Below are 12,313 nucleotides of genomic sequence, written 5' to 3'. Positions count from 1 at the left end.
AACTAAATTAAGCATAATCCAGCTTATGAGTTACAGCAAAAAAACATTCTGGACAACATCAGGTTTTACTACATGTAATGGCTTTATGAAATGTATAAATGTTACTGTTCTATAAAATACATTTTTCATTCCAAAACGCAAATTATAATTCATATTTATTCAGGACTTTCCTTTTTAGTGTTTTAAACTTACTTTTAAAAGAAAGACACAGGATTGCCAAATTAAAGATTTATTATAGTGTTTTTATTAACAAACTTTCATTGGAAAGTTCTGGGCGCATTAACATAGGAGGCACATTGGCTTCGATGTTTGGCATTTGACAGTCAACAGAATTGCACTTCACTGTGATAGCCTTGCTACAACAGTGTGAATTTTCACGGCAACCCTCGTAGCGAGCCTCTCTCACCGACCTATTCAGCAGATGTTTTTTATCATTTTGGTCAGCCTTCAAAACCCGGTCATTCTGCAAAGAACGCTGATCTATCTTGCTCTCAGCTTTCTTTTTCGGCTTTGACAGAGAGGCTTTCTTGCTTTCAACCCCGTTCGCTGCTGTACCACCCTTTTCATCACACTTGTCTGTCTGCTGACAGAATCCCTTTTGGTTATTTGATACACCGTTCTCACATTCAGAGCAACGCACTATTAGAGGTCCTGCGTTTCGGCACAGAAACTGTGAGGAGCTCATCACCTTTGGAACAGTTCTTACGTTTTCCTCTGGGTTTTGATGAGCATGTGAATCTGTCCTACTTATTCTTTGATGTGCCTGAAACTGTTGCACAGATTGGAGGAAAAAATTTTTAGGCAGAGAGTTCTGTGTCATCGTTCTTTTGAGCCTTCCTTGAAGGCAACTGCAGTGGAGAACATGCTGGACTGGATGCATGTAACCTTCGGCAGCTTGCTGTAAAGCATTTATAGGAGCTACAGAGCTTTGGATCTGTACGGTTCCCGGTGAAGGAGAACACTGGTAACAGAAGGTGTCACTGAACTGTTGACACGAGTGTGGACTCCACTTCACTGCCACTTGCTGATATGCATCAGGACAGCTACACTGCCTGTTCTGAGAGAAAATTGGGCATATGGTGTGTTGGTCAATAGATGTCTGTAGCATAGCTGAACTAGCAACATTTTTTATGCTTTTACTCACTTCACTATTATAGGCTGAATGCATAGGCATACATGTGTTTTGGGGCCTGCTGCTGAAGAGCTCTGAACAGATATGAGTTTCTTCATAAGTCACTTTCTCTGCAGGGTTACAGATACCGGTTTGTGACGCCAGAGGCTCGAGCTCATAGTGCTCATGCTCCATTTCTGGTTTTTGACTTCTGGAGTCCAGCTGATATTTGCTAACAGGATGTGATTTATTTTGACCTCTGCCTCCTTGGGCTCCTGAAAAGGTCTGAGAGAAGGCATTACATCGCAATTTTTTTGGTAGTGGGATCTGGCCACAAGTGCCCTGGGGTCCAAGGCATCGGCACATGCACTGGAAGAAGAACGTTGCAAAAGCCCAACTAATGCACATTATAAGCATCATAAAAGTGCCAAGCTGCGTGTAGGCCAACACTGTAGAGGGCATCATCATTGCTCCAGCTACAAACGTAGTCAATGCAGCCATTGCAATAGCAGAACCCATACGGCTTAAAGAAAAAATGACTTTTCCCTCTCGGTCAGGGTCAGGGGCTAAGCGATAAGCCACTCCATAATGAACAGCAAAGTCTACAGATAAGCCAACAGCCACTGAAATAGTGACAGACTCTAACACATTTAGCTCCCATCCAAGAAGAACCAGAGAACCTACAGTGACGAAAATAGTTCCAGCTATTGAAACTATTGCATAAAGGCTTATAATTATATTCCAAGTTGTGAGAAGCATTACACTAAATGCAACAGCAACTGAAAGACCCATGGCAATCAGAGTACCATCAGACAGACTGTCCTGAAGATCATAAAATTCGAGGTTACTCACAAACCAACCATTGCTAAGACCTTCAGGAGCAGAACTAAGCTCACTTGAAATCCATGAGTCCACCTCTTTGTAGAACTGATGCATTTTCTCATAAGCCAGCGTGAAGAGGTAAGTGCTTTGGAATTCCAACACCACTGCCCTGATGGTGTCATTGAGGTCAAAGCGAGGCCCTGGGGTTTTACTATCTAAATGGTACCCCGTGCTTCTTTCTAGCTCCATTATAGCTCTCTTGATACATAATTCAAAAACTTCTTGTTTGTATGGAAAGCTCCAGTGGCTGCAGCAGGGGTAAAGAGATGGCTCATCGCAGTCTTGGTTTTCCATCCACTGCTTAAACGTTTCAATGAAGCAGCTTGTGAAGTCTTGTTCTTCAGTCTGATAATAAAATGTTTGATTTCTTAACTTCTGACAGAAACGTAAAATCCAAACCTGTGAAGCTGGGCTAGCGATATTAAAACTACTATCTAGCTGCAGCCTTCCTTTACTTTTAGGGTTTAAAGGGTCACCATTATCCTCAGGTGTGACACCCCAGATTACTGTAATTGGCATGTGGAGCTCCTCTCCATGGTGGACACGTTCAAACATAAAAAGCTTTTTGTATTCTGCATCATATCGTTCAAATGGGTGAGAAGACCTAAATACCTGAAACTCAGAGAGCTCCAATGATGGCAGTTTCATCTTTGGATTTACACACACAATATATGCTCCACCAATTGTTAAGGCAAGGAACCAGAAAAGCCAAATATATCGAAATTTGATAACAATGCATGGCAAAACTTTTTCAAAAAATATCCTGGATGCTTCTGAGACTGCAAAAATAATCTTGTGGAACATTTGGCACAACACTGTCCAGCAGTTTTTGTTGTTGTATACCCTCTGCTGAGGTTTCTTAAAGCAACTGAAAATATTGAGAAGATATCGTTCGTGTAGTACAACTACAGCAGGTAGCCATGTAACCATCAAAACGTAATTCACCAAAATGGCAGTGCCGGCATAAACACCAAAACACCTGATTGCTGTGATATTGCTGACATAATTAGCATAGAAGGCAGCAGCGGTAGTAAAACTCGTGACAAACATGGAAAGAGCAGCATGCTGCAACGTGATGCTCACTGTTTCAGAGGTTCCAGCATGAGGTTTATCAAACTTTGTGTAGTTCCAAACATCACATAAGACAAAAGCATCATCTGCTCCAATCCCAACAAGAATAATCAATGCCGTGAGATTCATGAATGGAAAGAACTCAAAATTAAATACTACCCGATAAAGAAAATAAGAAATAATCAAGGAACTAATTATTGCAAACATAGTCATCAGCGTGATAAACATGGACTTCGTGTATACACACATAACTAATAAAACAATTACAATGGCTATGGCAGGATACACAGTATCCATCAACAGGTAATCTTGAAACAATCTATGTTTTATTCCAAACTCAATCCCTGTGATGGTTGTTACACCATCAGAAGCGTTCCAGTTCTCAAAGTTATCTAGGTAAATACTCATCATGCTTTCCCCTTTCTCAGTCGGAGAGAAGAGCATGCTGTATTTTAAAGCTGGTAAGACATAGTCAGCTGTCTTTGGGCTTAGAAAATCCTTGTCCACTACATAGTGAAGGATCTGGTAAACAGCGTTGTACTTGGTACATTTGCGAGGCACATTTGTACACTTGAGTTGGTCCTTCCTTTTGGCATTCATATCCCAGCAGTCCGGCCCCAGGGTTCCATTGTAGTAGTATTTGGCACATGTGCGAAGCAGCTTTAGGGTGTGAGAGACATCCCGTTCTACAATTTTTTGACACGATGACCTGTTGTTTAGAATAGCAATATAGTTGCCCAGTGTCCAGCTGGGACAGCACGAAGCAGCAGTGGCTCTCTGGCAGAGATCGCCAAACTGGGAATGGGATCTGATCTGTATAAAGACAGGCAGGGCAAAAAATCCAGTTTAAAATAATAGACTGAATTATTAGAAACGTTCACCCACAAAAAAAAATCCCGAAGTGGTGAAAATTCAGCTTACAGTCCTTTTGTGTTAATATTTTAAATTCTTATTTCCACACACATTGTTTTTCATCAGTATCCTCTTACATGCAGCAGACTAAACCAGCAGTAACTCAGTATACTGACTTGTCACAGCAGCATAAATTTGGCAGAAGCATTAAGAATATTGTAATTCTATTGTTTGAAGATGCACTCAGGTGTTTTTTTTCCCCAGACTGAGGACTGTTAACTCTCTTCTACTATATTCCTGAAAATAAACAATCAGCCATATATCAATGAAGTTTCATTCTGCTTGGAATCACATACTAAGTTCCTAGGAGAGGCAGGGACTTAGCATCCAGAAAGAAAGGATGTGACAGCTTTACTACAACTTCCATCATCTGACCTCTCTTCTACAACCCTCACTTTGAGTCTTTTTTAGCTCTTGTACAGCTGACAGATATTTCCCCCGACCAGGTCAGCCTGCCACCCAGGCACTGTGGTGTGTCCCTAAGTCATGCAGGATCTCCAAGGCACAAGCATAAGATAATTCCGCTGTGGCATCAAGCACCCCAAAATAAGCCCTGCTGCACAGAGACAACGGCCATGCCTCTAATGCTGCACCCCACCGTGGGACGAAGTCCCAAGAGTTGACTCAGGAGTGGAGTGGAGGAAGAAGCAGCAGCAGCAAGGCCAGAGAAGTCACGGGGACCAGCAGGCGCCAGTGGCAAGGGCAAACGGGGCACAGAGCGGGGTCATGGGGGAGGACTGCTGTTGTCAGCTCAAGCCACTGCCCAAAGCCTAGGAACTCCTACCAGATCTTTACAAAAATGATAGCAATATTAACATTTTGGTGAAGGACTCTCCTCAGCTAAATGGGTGTTAATCTCTTATGTGGATAGTCTTCTCTCACTTCAAGAATATTCCAGATTTTGTTGAAGCCAGTAAGAGCATGACTTCGCTAAACCACCATAAGGCAAAATTGAAAGTATCTATAAAATAGAACTGAAACTCTTAAGTAACAGCTTTAGATCAAGGAAATTTTCTCAAGTTGGGAAAACTCAATCTTGATAGGGCACAGAGAATATAAGTCTTAAAAGCCAGAACTTCTGACTTGTAATACGTGACAAATTAGAATTAAACCTTCAAATAGATATACGTAAAATTTCAGTCTTAATCAAGTTACATAGAATGAACACATATTAATACAGTCACATTAATACAGCCATGTGCTTAAGAGTTTACAGGATTGGGCCCTGAAACTATGATCCATGTATGTTTTAAATTTAGGTGATCTGAAATATACCACTTTGCCTTTTTTTTTTTTTTTTTAGCAAAATTGCACAGGTTTATTATTAGCAATCCTTTATAATGCAGACAAAACACCTGCACTTGGGGATTCTCATGGCAGTTATAAAAGCTTTAATATGGACTTAATTTTGTCAACCAGTTTCTGAACAATAACAAACTGGCATTCCAAAAAAACAGGATAATTCACATTTGATTGTTTCCAGATAAAAACACTCACACATGCAAACTCAGGAAAAACTGAACAACCTACTAAATAAAAGGAAGCACTGGAATAGCATATCTGTATTTTTCATGGCACATCTCCAGGTTAATCCTATGAGGACATAATAGGCAAATTGGGAGGAAAGGATTGTATTGTCTTCTCTATGTATTCAAGTTCAAGATGGGACAATGAGGTTTATATGCTGTTCTTCAAAACTTGCTGCAGGCCATAAACATTCACTGGTAAAGTAACTGTTGACAAAGATAAAGTAATATGAGCTGGCAGCTGGAAATTAGGAATTAAAATACAAAATTTAGCTCCGGATAGCTCATTAAAATACTAAGTAAAATGTTAATATATTGTAGCATTGGGCTTTGTTGGTGATCCAAAGGAATTGAAAAGGCCATTTTGCTGTTGCCAGACTTGGTCTGCCACTGGCAACATTTTCATTTATTTTGGAAGAAGTAAGGAAACTAAGCTGTGCAACCTGTGCACGTGCTGCATCTGTGGGCAGATCTGCCCAAACGGATCTACACAGTGACAGAGAATCACAAATACACAGTTTTGGGGAAGCAGTCTGAGGAGCTCTCTTACAGTCTTTGAAGTTTATAAAATAACTGTTTACAGTTTATAGGGAAAACAGTCTGCAATTAACAGGTGAAAAAAAGGGCTCTTCTTATCCAAGTAGTAAAAAATTAAAACACCTCCTATAGCTATTTTGTATATAAAGTTTCCATGAAGATTATAGGACTACCATATGCTGAGCAGCTGCAGGATGGAGCCCCTAAGTGTCAGTAAAACATATAGTTAAAGTAGTTACAAGCAGATGGGAATACATCTAACACATAGGGGATATATTGTTAGTTCATACTAAAGCAAATACTAGTTGGTGCTGAAATCCTGCTTATCATCAGAAAAACACATAAATTCTAAGGTTTCCCTTTCCAGAAAAGTGTCTGATTTTCGTGTCTTTGAATACAGAAAGCTTTGCCACTTATTTCAACAGAATTGTGGCCCTAAACAAGCGTGAATTCAACAACAAAAAAAACTACAGCCAGAAGAGAGTCTGTAAGACCAGAAGGTCACTGAAGGTCAATTTTTTCCGATAGCTGCAGTGCAGGTCAGCATCCTCTCCAGCAACTGCCTGCTACCAGAACTTAGCATTTGGAACTGGCGCATATTGCAGCACTTCAGGAGTTCTAAAAAGTGTTAAAAGTGCTTAGAAATTGTTAGAAAGTGTTAAAATCGTTTAAACATACTATTTGTAAGTAACAAGCACTTTTTAAAAAATTTAATGAAAAAAGCTTCAGCCTGTTCTGAGCCCTGAATATCTACTTTTATTATAAATTTACATACATAGACCAGCAATAAGTAAATACCTAATCCAAAAAAGATCCATAGAAACATTATCTGCAACAATATTCTCTATAAATATCTACACAACTGTGGATGTAGCTGAAGTAGCCAACATTTAATTTTCTTATTTCAAAGGAAGAGCTATTTTTATAGATACAAGATCGGTGGTGCTTGTTTTTTAAAGTAAAGTAGTTTCATCCTGCCCTCACAGTAAAGCAGTATTTGAAATAATACATTATTATCAAAGTGTGCATATAGGGAGGAAAAAAAGAAAAATTCCACAGGAGTAACGCAACCACTACAAAGATTATTCTTCAGAGGTAATTAATTGTCTTTATTCTGTTATACAGGAATTTTTTTTTTCCAGACTGCATTGCTTTGCAACGATCTGTATTACCTCAGATTTACCTGCATCAGCTGTTCATGTGACTAAACTTCCACGGTTAAACGTACAGATTAGCATCTCCTCCCTAACTCTCAATTTTTACCCTAGTAAAAGGTTATTATCCACTGTATCTCCTGATTGAACTGGCGATATGATTACTCCCTACCTCAGTTCATTCAAAACTGAGCTGGGTTAGTTTAAATACTGTACTTTGCTCACCAGGCTCATTCTGATTGAAAGAGATAAAGGGTAATCACATGAGCCATCCTGTTGGTGCAATAATCTCTGATGGAGAAATAAGGAACATTTCATGAGCATGTGAGGACAAAACCCACTTACATCAACAGAGGCCAACCAGGACAAAATGCCTGTCAGCAGACTGCCAAGGGAGATTCATTGTACAGTGTTTCACTACAGCTCAACATTTTAAGCAAGCAAATGCCAGCTGCTAGGGAGAACAGTTTGGGAATTCACTAAATTAATACAGGTGTCTAAAAGGCAATGATAAACAAATCTAATAATGAAAATATTCCTCATGAAATAAATGTGGTATAATATGAAGTTAATTGTTTATGATTATTTTTGTTTTGGAGGAAAAAATTGGAAATAAACGGATCATTATTAATAGAAGAAAAACATATTGCTTTATTTCCAAAGTCACTAGTATACAAAAATGTATGGTTACTCAGCATTTCAAAAGAGTTCACTCCAGCAAGTGACAAGCTTATATTTTACAAATGTACCATCTGAATACTTATTTTATTTTAGCCTTTGTTAGTTAACTTCCATCAGTTGAAACCGGACATCGATTTCAATCAGAGTGCTAAATTATTTTCTAACACATGTAAAAGAAGCTATGGTAGCCTCTGAAGGTGGCTATTACAATGGTTATTTTGACTGTGCAAGGCATTGCGTACAAGGAAAGCCAAGAAAAATTACAAGGCCAGACAGACAAGGCCACAACGTCACCTTTCATTTTCTCAGTTCTAAAGCGAAAATTAATATCACTCTGAAATTATCACTATCCACATCTAATTAATTGGGCTATATTTCTGGCTACTGTATCTATGTTCCTTTAATGTCCATCTGCCAACCTATTCTCTTTTGACCTAAAAAAAAAATAAATCTGAGTGACCCACTGGGTGTCAGAGAAAACTGTGTATGCTATGAGGATGCAGGTAGTTCACCTGAAGGTGAAAAAGCAAGAAAAATGAATTATTTGCTGGGAAACAAGAACAAAAATCCATGGAATAGTATTTTAAGAGGAAACACACAGCAAAAGTTAAGATAGTCCTCTCTGCAAAGAAACTTCCGAAGCAATCCTCCTCCGCCCCATTATTCTGGATGGTATTAGTAGCAAAATCAAATAAATTCCCCCATATAATCTGATTTACAAACTCAAGTTGTTTTTTAACTTCGTCTGCATGCTGACTGAACATTTGAAAAGGATGTGAACAATGTGAAGTCCTCTTATATGCTACTGGATGGCAATGGGCAGCAAAATGAAGTTTCAAATACATGCTTCATATCTGCAAGTTAAACAAATTAAATGATATCTTTACTTACCCTCAAGTTATCTACATTGCACATTGACTTAATTGCATTCAAATTCCATAAATTCTCTCCTTCTGTTGATGTAAACACTACCCGTGAATAGCGATCACCTGAAATTACAGGAGAGGGGTTTTATAGATTGTTTGGGTGTGTCTAGTATCAAAGACCAAGGCAAAATCCCACCATTCAAATGACACAGATGAAATCTTTGTCAGGTCATGGGAATCCACCTCCTTTTCAAGATGAGCTATTTATCTGTAAAACTCAGTCCACATGAAAGTTTCAGTTTCCTTAAAGTGCTTATAGTAAATATGGCATCTTCAATACTATATACCACTTAGAAGCTCTACAGACTTCTATTCAAGCAAACTATCTTCTGAAATATGACAAACAAATAAAAATCAAAAGATCTAATCAGCAAACTATGAAATTCTTGGCACGGCATAATGGCAGTACACAGATAATAGTAATCAAAGGCTGATTTAGTAACTCATTTGGGAATATAAATAATAATTATAAAGCTGTTTCTACAAGAATGTTTTTGCTTTAGAAGCAGATGACTGCAGTGGAAATTCTTGTGATATCCTTGAGGCCATTTTTAAAAATTCTACAGTTTAGACACATACAGCTTAAATTACAAATTAAATCACATTTATTAGAAGACAGCTTTTAGGAAAGGAAATAATTACTTAGTGGCAGTGAGATCTTTATGCATAGCTATCAAGGGAAACATATACACAAACAGAAGTATACGGTACTGCGTAACACAATATGGTACTTTGGGTTAAAAAACATTATCATGTTAATTACAATATTCCAAAAACCAAAAGGCTGAATTTTTCCCACTGCTGTGAATGTGCAGAATTTTTGCCTTTCACAAGATTGTAATGAAAAGACTCAGGTGTAGTGAGTGCTTTACGATCTCTGACCGTGCTTTAGGATGAAGGAAACTGAAATCTGCAGATCTTGGAGCAGACAAAGAAAGATGCCAGGAATGACAAAAACGGGTCAAGAGGAAATCAACTGTTTTCTTTACATAATGACCTGGCAAACTTTCCCATAGAAGCGCAATTCCTTCATGACTGCCACAACTGAGAGTACGCAGAAACAGTAGTGGAAAGAATGAGAGTGAGACTATGCAGAAGCCACAGACAGGATAAGAGGAGTTAATTCTGCTTCAAGTTGCAGTTAATGCTCAGTAGAGTTTCGAGTACGTTTCCTCTTCCTTACACAAGGTCGGCTCAATCTAATTTGGTTCTGCTCACAGGAGCAGAAATGATAACCTTGCTCACATCCTCTCACTTAGATGTAAGACCATACTGTAATTGAAAAAAAGAAATCATAAATCTGTTTTTTACTCCGGTTTTTACTGGTCATTACTCTCTCAGATCAAGTAATATAAACAAATAATTTCACAATTATGTTTTTGTGCTCTGTTATCAGTCCTCACATATCGAAGTAGCTGCAAAAAAGCCCAAGTCATTATATGAATAAAGGCAAGATCTACATCTGCTAATGCACGCTCTCTGCTAGAACAGAGCTTATCAAAGTTTTGCAGTATGCCTTGTAAAAGGTCAGTAAAGATTTCTTTGTCTTTTTTGTCCTCGAGTTTAACTTAGACAGCTTCATAAGCCTTCAGTACTTTAAGGTGGGTTGTTTTTTTTTAATTTTTGTTTCTTTGAGGGGGGTGTTTTGTTTGGGTTTTTTGTGTGTGTATAGTTTTTTTGTGTTTTTTTTTTTTTCCTAAACAGACCGTAAAGTCTGTACAAGATATGACCTGTGGATGTCTTTTAGGACGTATACAGGAAAAGTACTTTGATTTAGGTTTTTTAGAGTTAAATTAATGGCACAGATAAAACACACCTTCTTCCCTAATGTGAATTAAGTGCTACCTCTATAGTCATACACAAAACACTGCTTTTACAATGATCAGCATTACCAATAACTAATAAAATTCTTTACAGGAAACAGAACCACTTGAAGGAAGCACTTTAAGTAAATACAGTTGCTTCTAGAAAGAACCAATAAAACACAACATTTCAGCCCAATTTCTTCAGACTTCTGCACACAGAAAGAAGGCGCTTATTGTGAATATACTAAGCAAAACGTATTTTCCTAATAAGGCATACAATACACAGAAAAGCTCAGAAATCATTCAACTGGCAGAATTTTTTAGCATTCCTTACACCATTTCTCCACTTACTTGGAATATCGCAGAAAAAGGTATCCTTGTGGAAGTTCCAGTCTGCTTGCCTCTTCTCTCTTTCATAGTGATCATCTGACCACCTGTCATCTTGATGACTAAAATAGAATAAATAGTTTTACCTTACCTAAGCAAAGAGATTGTTAATAAAAGGAGCATCCAAACAAGTCACACATCTTAATAGCTCTTACATATGAGAAAACATATTTTTACCAATGTGACTTTGGTATACAAAAGCTGAAACATTCATTGAATTTTTTGTTTAAATTAGAAACTTCAAAGGAAATTACATTGAGCCCAGTACTGAAAATACCCGTAATTCAAAGAGAAAACCAAAATTATACACTTTTTTAAAGAGCTTGCAATAGGAAATATCTAGTTCCATGTGAAAGGCCTTGAGAATTGCAGATGATCAGATTCAATATTTATTGAAATCAGTGGCAGTATATGTATTAACTTCAGAGGGTACTGGAGCAAGCACTATGTACATACAAAAAACCCCCAATAAAATAAAAAGCATTTTTAATACAAGTTCTTACCTTTTAGCTTGCTCATCTGCATATTTGAAAGGATAGTTTGCAAGTGTTGCTTTGTACCCTGTGTTTTTCACCATATTGTTCCATGTGACCAATCTCTGTCCTATGGCCGTCCCTCTTGGTTCAAAACCCTAAGAGAAGAGCATCACAAAATTCCATTAATACTTTTCATTCTTTAGCTCAAATGGGAAAGTGGAAACAAGATCAAAGTGATGGATAGTTTTCATTATGAAGCATAGTTACTCCAGGCATCTACTGTTAAAGGTAAAATGCTTTATGACAGGTCAGACAAAATAATGACCAACTGTATAGAGTGACAAGGGATTAAGAATTCTTGCACGTACTACTACTCTCCCTGAGAAGTGATGATGATTTAGTCTATCAAACGTTCAGCACTTAGTTTGCAGAGCAAGGGCATTCTACAAAGCCCTCTTCTGTATCTCAATTATCACTCTTTACTGATTAAAAACACTCAAGCGTGTCTTCTCTATTTCTCCAAAAATAAGGCAAATCTTTAAATAATTTTGAAAGTGACTTTGAAACAATTTTAGTAACTTGGCTGTTTTCAAGAAATATCCATTACATATAGATATGTACAGATATACACTACTATAATATAAATAACAATAACTTATAGGAACAGTATATTTTTATTTGAGGATAATAATTAAATGCAATATTTTCAATAGAAGTCCTGAAAGCTACTGATGGGTACGATAGCTGATGAAAAGTAAGAAATAAGCGTAGTATTTAACAGAATCTGATAAAAATTACTTTCAGTCTTTCAATATGGATATAATTTCATCCCCAGAAGGCACTTA

The 12,313-nt window shown here is 37.7% G+C and overlaps 1 protein-coding gene across 14 annotated transcripts in view; it reads right to left on the bottom strand.

Moving 5' to 3' along the window:
- Positions 1 to 221: 221 nt before the first annotated feature.
- DISP1 (dispatched RND transporter family member 1) overlaps positions 222 to 12,313 on the bottom strand; it is a 93,738-nt gene continuing 81,646 nt past the window's right edge. For all 14 annotated transcript variants that reach the window (XM_075147184.1, XM_075147181.1, XM_075147182.1 and 11 more), the window contains 4 exons: positions 11,496 to 11,623; positions 10,957 to 11,054; positions 8,766 to 8,863; positions 222 to 3,877 (listed from right to left, as the gene is read on the bottom strand). In XM_075147184.1, the coding sequence (XP_075003285.1) occupies positions 233 to 3,877; positions 8,766 to 8,863; positions 10,957 to 11,054; positions 11,496 to 11,623 (3,969 nt within the window). In that variant the 3' untranslated portion in view covers positions 222 to 232. The remainder of the gene's footprint in view (positions 3,878 to 8,765; positions 8,864 to 10,956; positions 11,055 to 11,495; positions 11,624 to 12,313) is intronic.

The sequence above is a fragment of the Calonectris borealis genome, chromosome 3 (assembly GCF_964195595.1).
Source record: "Calonectris borealis chromosome 3, bCalBor7.hap1.2, whole genome shotgun sequence".
In the NCBI taxonomy this organism is placed as follows: domain Eukaryota; kingdom Metazoa; phylum Chordata; class Aves; order Procellariiformes; family Procellariidae; genus Calonectris; species Calonectris borealis.
This window is presented reverse-complemented; position numbering and strand designations above follow the sequence as displayed.